Source organism: Perognathus longimembris, chromosome 28 (genome assembly GCF_023159225.1).
Source record: "Perognathus longimembris pacificus isolate PPM17 chromosome 28, ASM2315922v1, whole genome shotgun sequence".
In the NCBI taxonomy this organism is placed as follows: Eukaryota; Metazoa; Chordata; class Mammalia; order Rodentia; family Heteromyidae; genus Perognathus; species Perognathus longimembris.
The window spans coordinates 88161533-88182254 of NC_063188.1; the positions used below are offsets into that span (position 1 = coordinate 88161533).

The 20722-nt window shown below is 37.4% G+C and overlaps 1 protein-coding gene across 3 annotated transcripts in view; it reads right to left on the reverse strand.

The window, feature by feature from the left end:
• The window catches only part of Sytl5 (synaptotagmin like 5), a 181826-nt gene that overhangs the window by 40990 nt on the left and 120114 nt on the right, over positions 1-20722 (reverse strand). For 2 of the 3 annotated variants that reach the window (XM_048336559.1, XM_048336561.1), the window contains exons 5-8: positions 19379-19494; positions 17308-17416; positions 11044-11178; positions 1762-1903 (exon numbers count right to left, since the gene is read on the reverse strand). In XM_048336559.1, coding sequence (XP_048192516.1) covers positions 1762-1903; positions 11044-11178; positions 17308-17416; positions 19379-19494 — 502 coding nt within the window. The remainder of the gene's footprint in view (positions 1-1761; positions 1904-11043; positions 11179-17307; positions 17417-19378; positions 19495-20722) is intronic. The other variant, XM_048336560.1, reaches the window with a different exon arrangement.

The following is a 20722-nucleotide window of genomic DNA, read 5'->3' on the forward strand; positions in this document are numbered from 1 at the left end:
TTTTGAATATCATTTCGAGTTAGGTTGCCAAAAAAGTGAGCATAACCATCAACTATCCATGTGCTTTTCTGACTACTGAACAGTCTGCTTGCTGAGCTTAGCATAAATATTTGTGACATTTAAAATATGCCTCTTCTCTTAGCAATTACATTCAAGAGTAAGTGTTTAAACAAATATCACATTGACATTTGATCTGTTGGAATGTCTTTTTTTCCCCTTAAAAATATCCACAGAATCTAACTGCTTACTGCCTTCACTGCTGCCTCCCTGTTCTAAAGCTCAGTCTTTTGCTTGGCATATGGAACTTTTGCCTTTTTAAAGACAATTTAAATGTAAACTGCACCTGTTAATCATTTAATAGTGTGTGGTGTTTGGTTTGGATATTGCATGACTGACTGAAAAAGATATCTTAATATGAATGATCATTTGTGGTTGATTTTATTCTAAACATATCATGTATAATTTTCATGGCAGAGACACGTTCTGTTCTCCGGGCTATGTCTCTGGGACATTTTAAAACCAGAACCAAACATCTTGTTAGTTTCAAATACAATTGAAAAGATTTAAGAAGTGTTTTAGAAACTGGCGGAATAAGGATATTGACCTTTAAAAATAGAGGTTGTGTAATCTGTTGAATTAGTATCATCTCTGCCCAAGAGACACTTTGCCCCATACATTTGCATGACAAATTCTGTTATTTTCTTGAAGTATTTGTTTGGTCTTGACCCATCAGACAGTGGGACCTCAGCAAATACTCGTTGCTTCAAGTAATTGTACAGGGACTTTCAATTTAACATGCATGAACCTGTCATATGTACAATGTATCTTTATCAGAGTCACCCTTTTCATCATTCTCCCTCTCCACCTACCCCCTTCTCCCATCAATTTCATCAGGATTCCTAGTTCCTAAATATAGATTCTAGCAACATGTATTGACTTTATTGCTTAATAAAAATCTGAAAATGAATTATACATCTTGTGGGTAGGGATGGAAGGGAAAATCTGGGAGCGAGTGGAGGAAGGATTGACATTGTCCAAAAAGAAATGTACTCATAACCTGATTTATGTAATTATAACCCTTCTGTGCATCACCCTAGTAGTAACAATAAAAAATTATGAAATATTTAAAAAATCTAGTAAGGTGAGGGAGGAGGTAACAAACAGTACAAGAAATGTATCCAATGCCTAACGTATGAAACTGTAACCTCTCTGTACATCAGTTTGACAATAAAAATTTTAAAAAAAGAAATTAAAAAAATCTAGTAAGGGCTAATTCATTCTAACAACTTCCAAAAGAGTATTTAGTAAAAATGAAATATTTCTGCCAAGTGCTTTTTTCATCTTCTCCTTTAAAAGCGAAAAGCAATACAAAATGTAATTTATTGTATTTAATATGCAATTAAACTTTCATTTATGCATGATCTGCTATTTTAACAAATGTACAGAAAAGTCTAAAGAGTTTGCTATATTCCACTTTTCCAGATTCACAATGTCCTCTGAAAAATTTTAGTATGGTCAACATATGAATAAGTTTAAAACATATGGCCATTTAAAATCCCCCACATACAGTGTCACCTCTAAGCCTTGTCTTTACTGTTTCTTTTCACTTTGGATTTGTGGCTTAAAGGTAAAGGTTCAGGAGGCTTGGTTGAACAGTATAAACTGTATGCTCTGAAATGCCCTGTACTCAAACACAGTCTTGGCTTGGGGGAAAAGGTCATGTTACAGAGGCTGGCTGTCTCTTTACATCTGTGGACTTACTCTACTGCTGACTGAAGAAGTGCTGCGTGTACTTGGGGCTGGTGACCTCTGAGTGACCAACACTACACCATTGCTCCGGAAGCTTTTTGGGGTCCAAGGTCCAGTCTCCTGATCAATGAGATCTGATGAACCAGTGCTTCCCCTAAAGGATAAAGAACATTCATTCAGACTTTAATATGGAAGCAGAGTGACAACTAAAGACACAGGGAGCAAAATTCTGATTTGAAAATGAAGGGTTACTCTGGAGCTACTAAAAAATGATCATGTCACCCTCCTCAAAAACCTGCAGAGCACCCTAGGTTTGACTCCATTTGCTAAACTCTAGGGTCCCTGGCACTGAACTTAACCCTACCTTTCCAACTTTATTTCCCAGTCCACAAAACATATTCCCAGCCAGTCCATGGTCCTGCTTATTCTCTCATTACACTGAATTCATTTCCTCTTGCCAACATCTGTTCTACCAGTTGTCATTTGCTCATCGTCTTGCCAAGGTATTCAGTACTTGACTATAGAGTATCTTGTTTGGTGTGGTTCTTGGTGTCTTTCAACTGTGAACTGCTTGGGAACCGATTATGTGTCATATTTACCAGGATATCTCCAATATATTCCTCAAAAAGTCACTCAGCATATGTTTAATCAAAGATTGGAAATTACATTTCATTTCTTTGTTGTTTTAGCGTCTGACTGACTCATAGTGCACATTTAATAAATGTGCTGTGAAAACAATGACATTTGGTAAATTGGCTTGACTCATTTCTATTTAATAATGAAAGAAGGAAAAGAACAATTCCTGCCTTTCAGGTGATCACAATTTTCTCATTAGGTGGAGCTTCCTAAGTAAATGTAAAGTTTCCACAAATTAGAATTTAAGAGAAGTGTTTGTCACACTGTGTTGTTACACAGTATGTAACAAAGCCAGGATAAAAACAGACTAGTCAATCTACCCAAAGCTTGTGCACATTCTAGTTTCCCACACTGCTCATTCATTATTTCAATAAGATCAAGTTCTTCTAAACAAGAATTTGTTATCAGAATGAGTTATCAAGAGGGAGATAACCAAAGGAGCAGAGAGCTGGGAGTTCATTTCTTGGGATTTGATTAAGAGAATTTTGAAGTTTTTCTGGGCAGCATGCTTACAATGGTCTCAGACATCTTCTTTATAGAGATGGCTCTCCAAATTACAGTGCTATGAACTCAGTTCAGGAGGGGCGTATAATTTTATCTGTTGATTCTAACAAGAGAATACAATTTTCTCATTAAGGAAATTGATATCATTTAGAATTCTAAATGTCTGATCCCTCCTATCAAATGCTACATTTCAACACTGAAAAACAGTTAAGGAGTATTTTGTTAAGACAGAGCCTATCTCTGTAGCCCAGGCTGGCCTAGAATTTGTGATTGTCCTGCTTCTGCTACCATAGTAGCTGGGTAGTTAGCCAAATTCACACTTTTCCAAGTGTTTCTGTTCACTGCAGTGTTCTACTTAGGAGCTTAGAGGTCTGCTTGGTGATGCTGTGGTGTGATCATATACTCTCTACTCTCAAAACAGTCTTCAAAAATCTCTCCTAGAGGAATTGGTGGCTTGTGCCTGTATTCTTATTACTCAGAAGGCTGAGATTCAGAGGACCACCATTCAAAGATAGACCAGGAAGAAAAGTTCATGAGATATTTTTTTTTGCCAGTCCTGGGACTTGAACTCAGGGCCTGAGCTTCTTTTAGCTCAAGGCTGGTACTCTACCACTTGAGCCATAGCGCCACTTCTGGCTTTTTCTGTTTATGTGGTGCTGAGGAATTGAACCCAGGTCTTCATACATGCTAAGCAAGCACTCTACCACTAAGCCACATTCCCAGCCCCTCATGGGATCTTATCTCCAAAAATAACCAGTAAAAAGTAAGTAGGGCTCAAGAATGCCAGATAAGCAAGTAAGCTGAGCAAGTGCAAGACTCTGAGTTCAAGTAATTAAAAAAAAAACCCAAACAAAGAAAAACAAAACAAAACAGAACTCTCCTCATTGTTTTAAGCTAAAAATCAAACAAACAGTCTCCACTAAAAGTAGAAAGATTAAGGATAAATCCTATAGAAAGGAGTCATAACCAAAGGGATTCATGAGGACATTTTTCCTTGTGTCAGAGCTAACGCTCTTCCTAGTTCTAGGTGGTTTTGACAAAATTGCCATTATGGATTAGCCTTATTGAAACAAAAAGCCTTACTTTATACGGAAGCTATCATAAAAAGTGATTAATTGTGCTGATAAATTCAAGAGGCCATCCTGTAATAAGGAAATAATTCTTGTGATCCTAAGTCAAAGTCAGCTATTGGAAAATATTGCTGCCAGCAGCATTATCTCAAAGATGACATACACTTTCATATTTGTCCCTGACATTTACTGTGAGCTCTTCAAAAAAATATTTTCCTTTCAGTTGATTAGACTAAGAAAACATTTAGACTAATGAGGCACAGCACCATAAATATTTGGGTGCCAACTCTTTTAGATGTTATATAAAATATGACATCAAATATGTGAATCTTTGCCATTTAAATAGGAAGCCAAAACAAACGGTTTCTCAAGTAAAATTAAAGTAGAGATGTTTCAGGCTAATTAAGAAAGTGCTATTTTTATTCCAATATTATGTTGCTGTGATTTAAATAAGAAGTATTAGAAATCAGTGCCAATAAACCCGCAAGCTAAAGGGTGGTCCAGGAAAACTGACAAGCTGGCGACATAGTTACCTAATCCTAATAGGACCCAAGTGTAGGGATATGTCATTGTCTGGGTTACTTGGCTATTCTAGGTTACTGAAAAACACATTTTCTAGGTTAGTCAGTTAATATGTCTCATTTACTTTGGCTCATGAAATATACTTTCCAAAGCCTTCTGTTTTGTTGCCCATAATCCCATGCTATTCTGGAATCTTGATGATGGCTTTCCAGATGTATCTATTTCTGGATAGAGGATCCAAGGATAGGGGGCAGGGTAAAGAATATACTTTAATGAGTTGCCTTGCTGGTTTACACAATGGTCTCCTAAGAGTAATACCAAAGATCTGGCCTTTCTGAAGTGGCTGTCATGTTGAGCCTACGATGCTGGTTAAATGAGTGCTCTCAGAAGGCAATATTAACATGGGAAACATTAACACCCACTAAGACCAACACAGATCCAATGTAGTCTAACAGAGACTCAATATTTCTTTTGAGGTATATGAAATTTCCTAACTTTAGTTATTTGTATTCTAATATTAGCATGTCAGAAAGAATATCAGATGAGCTTGCTAAATAGAAAAGAAATACCAAAGATGAGAAAGAAAAGGGGAAAATGTTGAATGTAGCTCTACTTCCCATTCTTTGGTGATTCCATGATGCCAACTGCCTTATGTGAAATGAGTGGCCTTCAACCTTAGCTGCACATTAGAGATACCTACAAAGCTGTTAAAAAGCCCTATAGCCAGACAATATTCCACATTAATCACACTGAACTGGGAGCATGGGATCTAGGCATCAGCACGTTTTAAAACTCACCTGGTGATCCCTATCTGTACCTAAGGCTAGAAAACATTGGATTAACTATGCTACAAGTTCATTGATTTCAGACATCTGTCCACCTGCACTGTCCCCATCCTTTGTACCATCATGTTTTTCATTCAGCCTACTGCTCAAATGAAGACAGCTGAGCTGTTCTCATGGTTTACACTGTGATAAATGGAAAGATACCTTATGTATAGGGAGTAAATATGTTGTATGTGTTAGCAAACTGTGGCTTATGGAATGAATTGGGCCCACTAAATATTTTTGGATGGCCAGTAAGCTAAGAGTAGTTTTTCCATTTTTTAGTAATTGTTTAAAAAGAATAATGTTGTGTAACATATGAACATTATATGGAATCCAAATGTCAATGTATAGAAATAAAAAAAAATTTTGGAACATAAGAATGCCCATTCATTTATATACTCTTCCAATTTCGTGCTCCAACAGGACAATTGAGATAAAGAGCATATGAACAATTTTTAAAGTCTGGTAAGGAGTTTTCTATGAACATTAGAGTGCTTTATCTAACAAACAAGACAAAGCAGTGTTAACTTTGAGGATCTGGTCCTAAATTGAAGCTCCAGTATCCCCACCTTGTTCTCTTCACCTGGCTACTAAGAGGATATTGCAAAGATGGCAGTGGAAACTGCATTCAGGACAAAATTAACTTTATTTTTCATGAAAAAAAACATATTCATCATTTCAGGGTGAAGTGGGGTTAACAACTCACTTTGCACAAATAGTATAAATGAGGAAAGATAGAAAAATACCTTATTTCCAGGAGAGAATGATAGCTCTACATGGCTTGTAAGGTTTCCTTACCACTTTCAGAAATTCATCCTTTGGCCATGGAGACAGAGGCCTACAAATGACTTGGATTTTGTTTAACCTTTCAGTCCTATTGTAGAGTAGTCAGATAAAACACAGAACTCCTTGTTAAATTTGAATTTTAGATCATCAATATTTAAGAATTAGGATGATCCAAATATTAGATTATATATGAATATATATTATGTATATATTTAAGAAGTTGTATATCTCAAATTCAAATTTACCTGAGTATTCTGTATCTTTATTTATTGTTTGGAGATCCACCTGAGGGTATCTATAGTCAATGTCTGTCTGGTATGAGTATGCAATGGCCCAGCTCTTCCAAATGGACAAAGCTCGGGGACATAGTTCAAGTCCAGATTCCTTGTGAGATTAGGCTGGATCTTTAGACTCAGATTGCACTTGAGATACCACTATTACTTAGATCTCTCTTCTCTACCAATCCTAGGCTTTTACTGATTTTTCTTGAAATAATTTCATTAATAAGTGGCTTGCTTTAGAATCTTTGTCTGATAAAGAACTCACATATCATAGCACAGCAACTACTCAGCACAACATAGAAGAGATTCAGAATCACTCCCTTGAATAGCGTTCTGTTTATTAGCGTTCAGTTTACATTTGCAACCTTAAAAAAAAAACCTCTTCAGTCTCATTTGCCTAGTTCCTAGCAACCACTGCGTAAATAGCCATTTGCCATACACTTCTTAGAGCAGAGAGACTGCTAAGCCTTCCCTAACCCAGCTTTCAAATTACTGAAAAGAGATGAATCAATTAGACATCTAATAAATCATCATTTCCACTCTGATATGATGTGAATTTTAAAAAGAAATGCCTAAGCCCTGCTCCTCCAGTAAAAAAGACCAGTAAGACATGAAATGTATGAATGTGGAGGAGAAAGGAGAATAATTGCTGAGCTGGTCAGGTAACAGACCACAGAGGAGGATATCACTATCTCTTTAGATGATAGGAGTTAAGAAACGATAGGAGCCACACTTTAATGACTCATGCCTCTTCTTCTACCTACTTAGGAGGCTGAGACCTGAAGATCGGGGTTCAAAACCAGCCCAGGCAGGAAAGTCCATGAGACTCTTATCTCCAATTAAACACCCAGAAAAGCCAGAAGTGGAGCCGTGGTTCAAATGGTAGACCACCAGCCCTGAGCACAAAAGCTCACAGACAGTGCCCAGACACAGAGAACAAACCCCAGGACTGGAAAATAAAATAAAAATATAGAAACACAGGCCCTGGGTTCAAGTCCCAGGACTGGTACCAAACGAAAAAAAGAACAAGAAGAATAAAAGAAAAGGGCTGGGAATATGGCCTAGTGGCAAGAGTGCTTGCCTCCTACACATGAGGCTCTAGGTTCGATTCCCCAGCACCACATATATGGAAAACAGCCAGAAGGGGCGCTGTGGCTCAGGTGGCAGAGTGCTAGCCTTGAGCAGGAAGAAGCCAGGGACAGTGCTCAGGCCCTGAGTCCAAGGCCCAGGACTGGCAAAAAAAAAAAAAAAAAAAGAATAAAAGAAAGACAAGAAACTTCCTGCCTCAATTTTGTAAGGAATCATTTTGGAATAATGGACACATCTCACTGTGGCAGTCCATTTAATGAGTCATCATCGTGATTACATACATGTTCCAGGAAAGGGACATTTTGCTCTAATCTCCTGAGCATCTTACTCTCGGTATCAATTGGAAAACACTGTTCTTGACAGGCTAAAGCCAAGGCAAACCTGATTACTGATTACTTTTAACCCAATTCAAGGATTCACAATTTAAACAATAAACAACTTAAGGACTTCTCCCAAGTTTACAATAAGAACAATAAAGCTCTGGGTCAAAACATCAGTATTTGGTGAAACTGCACATAATATGGATTTACAACTTTCAGGTTATTTATGTATAGCAGTAGGTAAGACACAGAGAGTACATCCAAGCAGATAGATTCTAGAATAACAGTTCAAGTACCACAATACTGGGAATATAGCCCTCATTCTTGCTGAGTAACTGTTAGAAAAAAAGGGCATGATCTAATCTTGTTTAATAAGCTTGGAGTTTTAGCTTCTTTGTTAAACAAACAACTCTATTTCCTCTTTTCTACATTGTCCCTCTTAAATGCCAGCCAAGATGGTTCAGAGTCCTGGAGAGCAACACAAACTGAGCTGTGTATCACTTCCAAATAATTTTTGTCACTATTATCTTAGAGTCAGTAGTCTAACAATAAAAAAATGAGATTTTTTAATGGAAAGTTTTCTGGACATTTATTAATTATTACCACTGTGGGAAACCACGGAATCTGTTTCTTTGGGTCTGGTTCACTTCACTTAATATGATTTTTTCCAAGTCTTTCCAGTTCCTTACGAATGGGGTGATGTCATTCATTTTCTCGATCCATTCATCTATGGAGGGGCATCTGTGTTGGTCCTAGCAAAGGATCACAATAGCTCAATAGCTATGTACTTATGATCATATAAGATGATGTTAAGCAAAATGAACTTCAAGATATGGAAAAAAGAAGTATTTTTATTGTTGTTGTTTTAATGTACTATGTGAATTTTTTCTTTTTTCTTTCTTATGATTTATTCCCTGATGTTACTGTACTTGATTTCGGTATCCTAGGTATTGTATAGACATTTATCTAAATTAGGAACGTGAAGAGGAACATCAAAATGGTGAAAGAAAGGTTAAAGCGTGAACCAACCCAACAGTGATACTCACAAGACAGTATGTTGAAAATTAACTGTACAACTTGGGGGGGGGAGGGCTGGAGGGAGGAAAGATGGGAGAAAAATGAGGGAGGGGGGGTAACAAGTATGACAAGAAATGTGCTCACTACCTTAGTATGTAACTCTAACCCCTCTGTACATCACTTTGACAAGAAAATTAAATAAAAAATTCAAAAGAAGAGAAAGTATTCTGGGATACAGCATAGAAGGGAAGCCAACCAAGACTATTCAAGGGCAGACAAGCATTTTTTATAATTTTTATCATAAAATTTTTATCAGTAGTCTTGGAATTTGGGGAAGTATTTAGTACATTGCTTGATAGTGGATAATAACTGATTTTTTTAAATTTATTTTTAATCTTTTTCTGCAGAGTTTTACAAAAAAGTAATAGTGTCTTGCACCATTGTGATACACATGATAAAAAGAGGCAGGCAGGGTGAGTCACCATGGGGGGAAATAACTCAATAGTTAAAAGAGTGGACCTCTGGAGAAGTATTCTGGTCATTATTCTAAAATATATTATAATGTGTGGGTTTGATCTCCAGCACCATGGGGGGAAAAGGATTAGAAAGATTACAAGGAGAATTCAATTCTGCTTAGAGGATCTAAGGAAAAGAGAAAAAAGAAAAAAGGCTGGCAATTTTAGTGCCTGAACTAGTAGATTACTGCATCTCCAAGCAAACAGAGGAGTTAACATTTGGATACCCCAATGAACCAGGGTAGATCTTTTATGCCTCATCGCTAGCTTTGACACATGAATCATAAAAAAAAGCCTTGACTTTAAGAAAATGGAATCTGATTCGAAGTGACTATGCTCCTGGCTATTACTGCAATTTGTCCTCACTTTCCTGACAAGAGATAGCTATGTGCATAGGAGATTCTTGTTCCCTCTGAAAATCAGAGGAGGCAGAACTAGAAGGAAATGGAATTTATGGAAAATCCTGTGACAACTCAAGTGATGCACTTATTAATGTTTCTTTTTCTTATTTATTGTCAAATTGTTGTACAGAGAGGTTACAGTTTCATACGTTAGACCTTGGGTACATTTCTTGTACTGTTTGTTACCTCCTCCCTCAGTCCCATGTGTTGTTCAGTTGGTTTACACCAAATGTTTTTTCAAGTATTGCTTTTGGAGTTGTTATTAATGTTTTTGAAAGCTGCAAAAATTTGTATGAAACCTAGAGGTTTATTTTTAGGTACTATAATAGAGGAAGATATATATATATATATATACACATACATATATACACATACAGAACATGATACTATTTGACTGTTTGAGGGAAGAACAGGGAGGTAAGAGAGGGAAAGAGAATAATGGAGAGTGAATAGTATAGAAATACACTGTGCCTGTGTATAAAGAATAGGGGTACAGTGGGGATGGAAAAGGGAGAACATAAGCTATATCCATACTCATAATAATATGGTGAAAACGCTGATGCAATTAATATACACTTAATACAATACAATTAATATACAAATAAATAAATAAGATGAAAGTAAACCAGGCTCTGTTGGGGGAGGGCAAGTACCAATTGTAAGGAAAAGAGTAAAAGGAGAACTATGAACTGGGCACCAGTGGCTCACACCTATAATCCTAACTACTCAGAAGGCTGAGATCGTAAGAATCTTATCTCCAATTAACAACCAAAAAGCTGGGAGTAGAGCTGTCGCTTGAATGGTAGAGTGCTAGCCTTGAGCAAAAGAGCTTAGGGAAAGTGCCAAGGCCTTGAGTTCAAGCCTCAGGACTGGTGCAAACAAATAGAACAATGAAAACTGTTGAAATTGTTATAAGGTGAGTGGGAGATGGAAAAAGGTGAAGTGATGGAGGGATGTTTGATTGGAGTGCACTGTATGCATATGTGCAAGTGCCTCAATAAAATATCACTTGTAAAATGAGTGTATACTAATAAAATATTCTTAGTAACAGAAGAAATAAATGAAAGAATTGATTTGACCATTGAACTACATCCCTTAGTCCCTAAACATAAATTTGCATCCTTGCAAGTGACATAATGGTACCAATAGATATAATCCAGAAGGAAGGTAAATGCTTTCCATTTCAACTTAAAAAATCTTCCTACCTTTTTGTATTATATGTTAGCTCTCCAAGCAGCAATTCTTTACAGACACTTAGAAGCCCTACTTAGCTATTTACCAACCTAATCCTCAGGCTATTCCCATTGTCATTCTGTGTTCTCTTACCTGTCTGAACCAGGAGCTGACTTTAAACCCCGAAGATTTTGACTGTCTAAATCCAAGCTGTAACTCCGCCCACTTTCAGTTCTTGGGGTTATGATTTCTCCTCTGGTTGCTGATCGGAACTTGCTAAGAAGAAATCTGAAAATATATTAACATTTAGAGGTAAGATACAAAGAAAGCATGTAAATATCACTTTAAGAACACAATCCTTGAGTTGGACACTTAGAGGCTCATACCTGTAATCCTAGATACTTAAGAGGCTGAGAACTGAGGTAAGAGGTTCTTATTATGTCCTGTATACAGCTATTTCTATTTTTTCTTTCTGTTTTAGTTTTCTGTACTCTTTGTCTTGTATATAAGTTTATCTGATCCATAGAAGGGAAAGGGAATCATGGAAACAGCAGGACAAAGGATGAACTAATGCAACAATGATACTCACTGTAGACACTATGTTGGAAATGAGCTTTACAATCTGTGGGGAGGGGAGTGGGGAATGGTAAGCAGTAGAAAATGAGGGAGGGAGTAAGTGTTTAAAAAGAAATATACTCATTACCTTACTTATATAACTATAGCCCATCCCTGTTCATCACCTTTATGAAAAAGATATAATAAAAAGAAAAAAAAAAACAGCCAGAGCAGGAAAATCTCCAATTAACCACAAAAACAAAGCCAGAAATATAACAGTGGCTCAAGTAGTGTAGCATCAGCCTTGAAGGGCGAAAGCTAAAGAATAGCATCCAGACCTTGAGTTCAAGCTCTAGTACCAGCACACACACACACACACACACACACACACACACACACACACACACACACGCAAAAATCACAAAATCCACAATTTGGAACTCCTACAAGTTGAAGTAAGAGAAATACTGGAATTTATCAGCATAATCGGAAACTTTCAGAAGACTGTGCCAGTGGCACAGAAAATAAAATGAGATTACATCAAACTAAGAAGTTTATAAGCAGCACAGGACATAGACAGCCAACAGATTGGGAGAAGATCTTTACCAGCTATAGATTCAACAAGGCCTTCATATCCTAAATATACAAGGAACTCTAGAAACTAACCCCACGAATTAATAACCCAATCAGTAAATGGGCACAGGAGCCAAGTAGAGACTTCTCAGAAGAAGAATGATCAATAAACATATGAGAAAATGTTCCACACCCCTGGCCATTAAAGGAAATTCAAATCAAAACAACACTGAGATTCTATCTCAACCTAGTTATACTGGCCAACATCAAGAATTTGAACAACAAATGCTGGAGGGGATGTGGGGAAAAAGGAACCCTTTTACTGCTGGTAGAAATGTAAAATTGTATAACCACTCTGAAAGGCAGTTTGGAGATTCCTCAAAAAACTAAACATAGAACTACTCTGATCCAGCCATATCACTCTTGGGCATCGACCCAGAGCATTACAAGTAAGGATATGGTAAAGACTAAAAACACTTGCATATCCATGTTCATTGCTGCAATATTCACAATGGTCAAGTTATGGAAAAAACCCAGATGCCCTAAAATGGATAACTAGATCAAGAAAATTTGGTACCTATACACAATGAAGTTTTACTCATCCATTACAAAGAATAATATTATCTCATTTGCGGGGAAATGGATAGACCTAGAACAAATCATGTTAAGTGAAGTAACCCAGGCTCAGGAAAACAAACAGCGCATGTTTTATTTTATGTTTGGAGTCTAGATCTAAAATACAACTATACATCATAATATATACAAGGCAAAATGCAATTGCGCACCAACAAACTGACTACATGAGGGTGTGCTTAGGAGAGAAATCCAAAGACTTAATTCCTATGAAAAACTGTTTATCAAAACATAGATAGAAGAAACATGTTTTGGGGAGTGGAAAAAAGAAAGGAATAAAAATGGAAGGGTGGGATGAGCAGATATAGTCCTTATATTCAAAGAACTTTATGTAAACAATTAACTATGTAACTTGAGGATAGGGATGGGAGGGAAAAATGGGGGAGAAAGAAGGAGAGGTTGTCATTGACCAAGATGCATTATACTTATAATTTATGGGATTATAACCCCTTTGTACAACTACATAATGATGATGATTATGATGATGATGATGATGATGATGATGATAGCCTCTCAAAATTTTGAATGACATAGAGAGCATGTTTAGCACTCAGAGCCCCTGTGTTCGATCCCTGGCACTGACACTCAATGAAAAAATTTAACTGCTAGTATTTTCAGAAATGAATGGTTCTTTAACTTAGGAGCACTGGGACTGAGGGGTTCTGGGTACTTCTCAGTACAATTGGTAATAGTATTTCCCAGGACTATGTGGCTTTCTGGTAAGCCGTCTGTGTCCTCACTAAGCAACTCACTGGCCACTGCTACCTGAGGAGAAACAAGCATCTCTTGGGCTGGGTCTATTTGCAAGGATGCTGTGAATATGGAGCTTGCACTTGTCTTGCTCAGAGAGGGAATGATGCTCTGGGATGAACTCAGTAGCAGCTTGTTATACTGTAGCTCTATGAAAGCAGTGATTGTCTTTCTCATTCACTACCACATTTCCTGATCCTAGAATGATGCTCGCCACATACCAGAACCCAATTAATGTTTGTGGAATGAATGACTGAATGTTTATGATGAAAATCATTTCTGTCTCTTCCATGATATTTCCCCCTGTGGTAATGAACTTGAATAGCAGAGTGCTTTGTGTCAGATGAAATCGAATTGCATTTCCATCTCCTCACTTATTAGTGTGTTTTAACTGTTTTTTTGAGACAGGGTCTCTTTATGTGGCCCAAAGTGGCCTAGAACTCTCTAATAAAGCCTTGATCTCATGATAGGTGTGCACTAGTTTCCAAAGTGCTGGGATTATATGCCTGCACCACCACACCTATTTCACTACATTTATTTGGAACTTAAATCATAGTATGTATTTTAAAACTTAATATTTTTTTTATTATCTTTAAGTGGTTGTACAATGGGGACTTGGACCACAGCTTCTAAGGAACCTAAATTAAAGGAATCTGAGTCCCCCAAACAAGGCTATTTCCAAATACACTTCAATAATAAAACCTCAAAGCTGTATTCTTTTGTGGGTAGCATTGGAAGAGACTAGTTTATTTGTTTGCAGGCAACCAATTTTCTAGACAAAAAATATAAAAGCTAGATTCCAAAGGTACTGGGAAAATCTTAATAGAATCTGTTAAGTTGTCGCTACTTCAAAGAAGAATGCCATTGTCAAAGTGTCAGAAGCTTCATTCTACGGGAACACTACATTTTTGGTGAGAATGGCACTTAATATAATGTCATTCTGTGCTCCTCTGACAACCTTGTGTCCCCATTTCTGCATCTTCACTTAAGATATCTCCTCTTCAGGGACTCACTCTTTCTCCCTTTAGACATCCTGAGTCCCATCAACCTCCTTATGGCCCACTTACCTTCTGATGTCGTTCTTGATGATTCCTCTCACCCCAATCATTTAATACTTATTAATTGCCTTATGGCATCTCTTGTGATTAACACACTACCATATTTACAGAAGCTGTCCACATCTCATACTGCCATTTTAGTTTTCCTGAAATAATTTAATACTCAGTAACTTTTAAAATGTGAACTTCTCTCCTCTAGCTATATCCCTTGAAACCTGAAAACTACAAATGCCAGTTTTAGGTTCCAGGAGGGCTCAGCCCAGTGCTATAATGGTTTGAAGGGTTCAGAATTTGGATTAATGCTTTGTAGTTGTTATTAGTTATTGTCTCCTAACTCCAAGTTTTCCTTAGCCCAGTAGCCTTCTCTATGATGCCTGGGTTGTGGTCTGCAAATGATAGATTCCATCAGCACTTGTGGGCTCTGAGGTACTTATTAAGCCACTACTTCTAAGTCAGCTACTTATCAAGAGACATGGATTCCTTAAAAAGAGTTTTTTTAAAGCCATCAATTGCACTATGCCAGATGCTGTAACACAAAAGTAAATGAGCCACAAGTCTAACACTGAAAGAGCTCACAACTAAATGTGTGTATTAGTTAGAAAGAGAGGAAGGTCAGAGAGAGTATAAGATGATGAGAGATGCACATACATACGATGACATTGTGGGGATTCTGAGGAAAAATCAATGGATTTCAAGTGATAGGAAGATCAATATCTAGGACAAGATACTTAGGAGACTAAATCATGTTTTCCTCATTGATTTCTGCTAATTAATGTAGAAGTGGTTCGTCATAAGAGTTTGTTACATGACATTTAGATTTCATTCCCATCCACAGTTCGGGATTCTCAAAAAAAAATGTGGAGACTTCTTTCAGAGCCTGGTTAAGGCACAGACATTGTCAGAATTTCATGTAGGCTTCTGCTGAAAGAACAACACACTCACTACTTTGAAAAAAGCATATGAATGTACCTATTAGAACTTTCACTGCCTTGGCCACACAACTGGCCAAGAGCTGCAGCAGTAACAGAATGCAAAGTCTTTGGAGGGCTGTGAAGAAGCAAGTTTTCTTTCGGTCTTTATTTGCCTTTTGGGGATTACTCTTCTGACTTGATGGGACATTCTTTTTTTTTTGGCCAGTCCTGGGCCTTGGACTCAGGGCCTGAGCACTGTCCCTGGCTTCTTCCCGCTCAAGGCTAGCACTCTGCCACCTGAGCCACAGCGCCCCTTCTGGCCGTTTTCCATATATGTGGTGCTGGGGAATCGAACCCAGAGCTTCATGTATGCGAGGCAAGCGCTCTTGCCACTAGGCCATATTCCCAGCCCCTTGATGGGACATTCTTGCCCTCAGTTCCAAGTGCTTTTTTCCATCTTGGCCTTCTGTATATTGCCTTCCATTACTATTAGAACTTGATACATGTATTTGCTTTCTGAATTAAGTTGAGGTGGTCAAATGTGATTATATTTTCCTTAAGAAAACCTGAGTTTTAACTAGGTGATATAACACTTAAGCTTAAGAATAAATGTAGCCCAGTGCTAGTGGCTTATGCCTTTAACCCTAGCTAATTTGGAGGTTGAGATTTAAGAATCAAGGTTTGGCCGGGTGCTGGTTGCTCATACCTGTGATCCTACTCAGAAAGCTGAAATCCAAAGATTGCAATTTGAAGCTGACCTAGGCAGAAAAGTCTGTCAGACTCTTCTTGCAATAAACTACTCAGAAAAAGCTGGAAATGGCACTGTGGCTCAAGTGATAGAGTGCTATCTTTGAGCAAAAGAAGCTCAAGGACAGCATCCAGACCCTGAGTTAAAGCCCTAGGTCTGGGGCGCACACACACACACACACACACACACACACACAATCATGGTTCAAAAACATCCTGGGCAAGAAAGTCTGAGAATCTTATTTCCAAGCAACCAACAAAAAGTTGGAAGTGAAATTGTGTCTCAATTATTAGACTGCTAGCCTTGCAGAAAAGCTAAGGAACAGCACCCAGACCCTGAGTTCAAGTCCCAGTACTGGCATGCATGCGTGCACATGCGCGCGTGCGCACACACACACATAGATGTTGTGTTCCTTGAAGACTGAGAGGCATAAATTCAAATAAGGATCATCCCTGAAATATGATGTGTTTTTCTATTATCCCTATTATTATTATTATTATTATTATTACTATTATTATAATTACTATTATTTAACGAGAATCAGGGCTTGAACTCATGATTTCACACTCTGGCTCTTGGCTAACACTCTACCATTAATCCATGCCTCCAATCTGGCATTTTGCTAGTTAATTGGAGATGGAGTCTCAAAGACTGTTCTATTTAGGCTGGCTTTGAAACTCAGCCTCTTAAATAGGATTACAGGCATGAGCTACCAGTGCCTGGTTTGGTTTGAGCATATTGATAGGGATGGAATTTGTGGCCTTGCACATGCGAGGCAAGTGTTCTAGCACAGAGCTATACATCTTTGCCTCCTGATTTGGGTATACATATTTGCACTCGGGGTGGAAGAAAGCAGTCCTGACATTCTACCACAATGGCAGTGACCAAAAATTGGCCAAAATCTGGCCCTGACATGAGAATTTATGCCAAGAAATAATGGAAACCATTTGATGGCAGATCAGAGATGTCAAAAGGAAGGAGAAATCTTACATGCTCAGGTCAGTGGGGACTCTTATCTAATGTTCAAAGTAATTAAAACGTTTTCTGAGGAGAATGTCAAGATAGTATTACCTAGGTTCAATAACCACTGCTGAGTCACTGAAGTGACACTAGACTTTAAATACAAGGACTATTTATTTCAGAGGTTTCTGGAATAAAGATTAATAATTCCCTGGATAAAATGTCTTACCCCTTTCGCTTTGGACCATCATGGCTGGTCTTCTGTCCAATATGAGATGAAGTGTCAGACTTTTCTGCATTCTGGCGGGCTTGCTCTTGGCTTTGTATTTCTTCTGATCCTCATTAAAATAGAAGACAAATTTACATACAAAGCAGTCAGAAACAAAAGTAATTTTCTATTTTGTCTTCAGTTTCCTGGTGTACTATGATAATTTGCAACAATATTCCAATCCCAACTATTTCAGGTACTGTTATTTTTAATTCAATGAATATTCTCCAAATAATTAAGACCAAGTACAACTTTCCAAGAGAGACTGCAATAGAGGAACAAATACATCATCCCTCTGCAGATATTCTGTATTTTAGAGAACTCTAAATCTCTAAAGCCTGAGATTAAACATAAGATTACTGCTTTTTTCATTTAGGTTTTGAGACAAACTCTCACAATGCAGCCCTGGCAGATGCAAAAGTAATGTACAAAAGTAACATTGCATTTGAATGTTAGATCCTTCTGCCTCAGATTACAGATGTGCATCACTACATTTAGCATGTAATTATAGTAGTGATACATCGATTTCTGAGTACATAAACCAGACTTTTTGGGAGAACAGGCATCTGCGCACATATCTTGTGATTTGAGGGACAGTTCACACACTGGAAGGCATTGTAGTTCAGATGGAGGAAGTGGCCATCACTGACTATACAATTCTAAACCTACTCTTCTGTGTGGAAGATTAAATTTGATGTTATTTATCTGCAAAGAGCCTTCCTTGTGAGTACTTCACCCAGAAGTGGAATGAGAATCACTTCTAAGACTCTCAAATCTCTTGCCAGACTTGGAGAAGCAAGGCCATTGATCTGTATATGAAAGATAGAAGGCTGGAAATGTGGCTTAGTGGCAGAGTGCTTGCCTAGCATGCATGAAGCCCTGGGTTCAATTCTTCAGTACCACATACACAAAAAGCAGGAAGTGGTACTGTGGCCCAAGTGGTAGAGTGCTAGCCTTGAGCAAAAGACGCTCAGGGACAGTGCCTGGGCTCTGAGTTCAAGCCCCAGGACTGGCAAAAAAAGAAAGAAAAGAAAAGGAAAGATGAGATAGCCTAGAAACCAGCCAAATTATGTCTACTCTGCCTTTATTATACCCTGCATATGAAATTTACTCCCAAACACAAGTTTCATTCCACACTGACCAATTAAATTGCATTTTATGTTCACAAAAAAACATTATCAAGCTAGGTGTTGTGTTTGGTTACAGTATAATCCTCCATTGACCAATGTTGTCCTATGCATTCTAGGTGATTTGGCATTTCTGGTCACTGCCCACTAAATGACATGGAATCAACCTAGTCATTGTGACAAACCTTTGCATTGCCCAGTACTCCTAATTTGCAGATAGGGATGCAGTGGACAATGTCAATGATTCAGAACCAAAGACAAGAAAAAGCTACACTTAAAAGAAATTTGAAATAAAAGTTCTTGAAAGTTCAAGAATTGCTTGTATACTAATTGTACAAAGCAGTTTAATTGTGATATCACTGTATACACATACAATGCACCACCATCAAATTCACACCTCTATCACTCTCCATTATCCTACTTCCCCTTCTTGAAACAACTTCAACAAGATGTGTTGTTCTACTGTCACATGTGTACATAGAGTACCCCAACTATATCACTCCTCTACACCATCTCCTTTCATCCTCCCCTATCCCAGAGGTATCTACTCCCCAAAGAGAATGTATTTTACATTCCTTTTATTCATTTTTGAGGACTTGATTCTGCTTAAATATTGAGTAAAATATTAGAAATATATTCATGAACAGAACTATCTGTAATGAAGATGAATGATTTCTTTGAAAATTTCATTGTCAGATAGATGAAAAACAAGTATGACTTTTATTTTTACTAACTACTCTTCATTTGTGCATAGATTTAGATATCACGTTATTGAATTGTGGGGTGTATAAGGGGCTTAGAAAACCCAACTATGCTCATTTGATAAAAACAAATATATCAGGAAGGTATTTAATCCACTAAAATGAAGATGAAAAATTTTGAACCCAAATTATTATAGTAGTTACCTGGACTTCTTCTTAAGATAGATTGTCGCACCACCTCAGTGCCCAGAACATTGACTTGCTTGAAACGCTTTGCCTTTTCTTCCAAAAACCATTCTCCAGTTATAATCCTTAGCTGCCTACTCATGGGGAAAGGAGGCAGTATTAAGATTCAGTTATTTAGGTGTGTAATTAACAAAAAATCACCAACTGTTTAAAGAATCTATCTCAAGCTCTGGAGCATTGTATGATAGTAGTGGCCACTGCTGTATTAATTAAGCATACTATGTATTCTCTGGTATACACTTGGAAATTACTCTTCATACTTTATTTTTACCAAGATAACACCCTTCATAAAAACTATTGCCCACTTTTTAGAGATGAGGAAATTGAGATAGCAAGAAAATGTCTCATTATCACATAGCTGGTAAGCAATAAAGTCAGAATCCCATCTTGAATAGTTGACCCTAAAACTTGTTTTAAACACTATTTCTAACCACTATTTTTGGTCAAAAATCATCAGTCAGAACAATGAACAAATGAGATTTCTGAATGTCACAGAGTCAATAATTGGACTCTATATTAGAAAGATTCCTTGATATAATATTGTATCACTAGACTAGTAGAGAATGGGGCAAAGAGATAGCTTGGCCATGACAATGTTCCAGAAGAAAGGAAATGCTAGGGCAATGGTAATACTATCACAGAGAAGGAGACAAATTCAAAGTGCAGGTGGTAGAAGTACCTGCCCTGGATTTTGTAATTGAATATTAAAGATGAGAAAGGGTCCCATCCATCATTTAGCCACAACCTGCAATTGTTATATTAAATCATATCCTATTCCCCTCCTGAAATGTCTATAATCACTCATCTTTATTTGCACTTCTATCATCTATAACAGTTTTAACTTTATTTTAGAGTTATTTCTGGCCATATTTTCTCATGTGTACTGGGCTATATGCTCCATGAGAGATGTTCTCTGTCTCATTCATTTTTCCCCCAAGAACCTACAAGAGTGTCTTGTGCTTTCAGGTAAATTTAAAATACTTAATTATAATTATTAACATATATTCATTATATAATGATGGTGGATGCACTGTAGTATTTTCACACATGTATATATCATGCATTGATTGTGCCAATCCACTCTTCAAATAATATTTTTAAATGAATGATTATTCCTCCATTAGTTAAGTTAGCCTTCTTTTCATATCTTGACAATCCTCATTATTATCATAAACAGGAGTTTAGGGCCTTGATTATGTTGTTTGTCCTCTCTAGAAATAGCACTTTCCATTATACTCAGTAAATATTTGTGGAACAACTTAGGATACCTGGAGTATAACTTGGAGTTGCTGTGCTGCTATA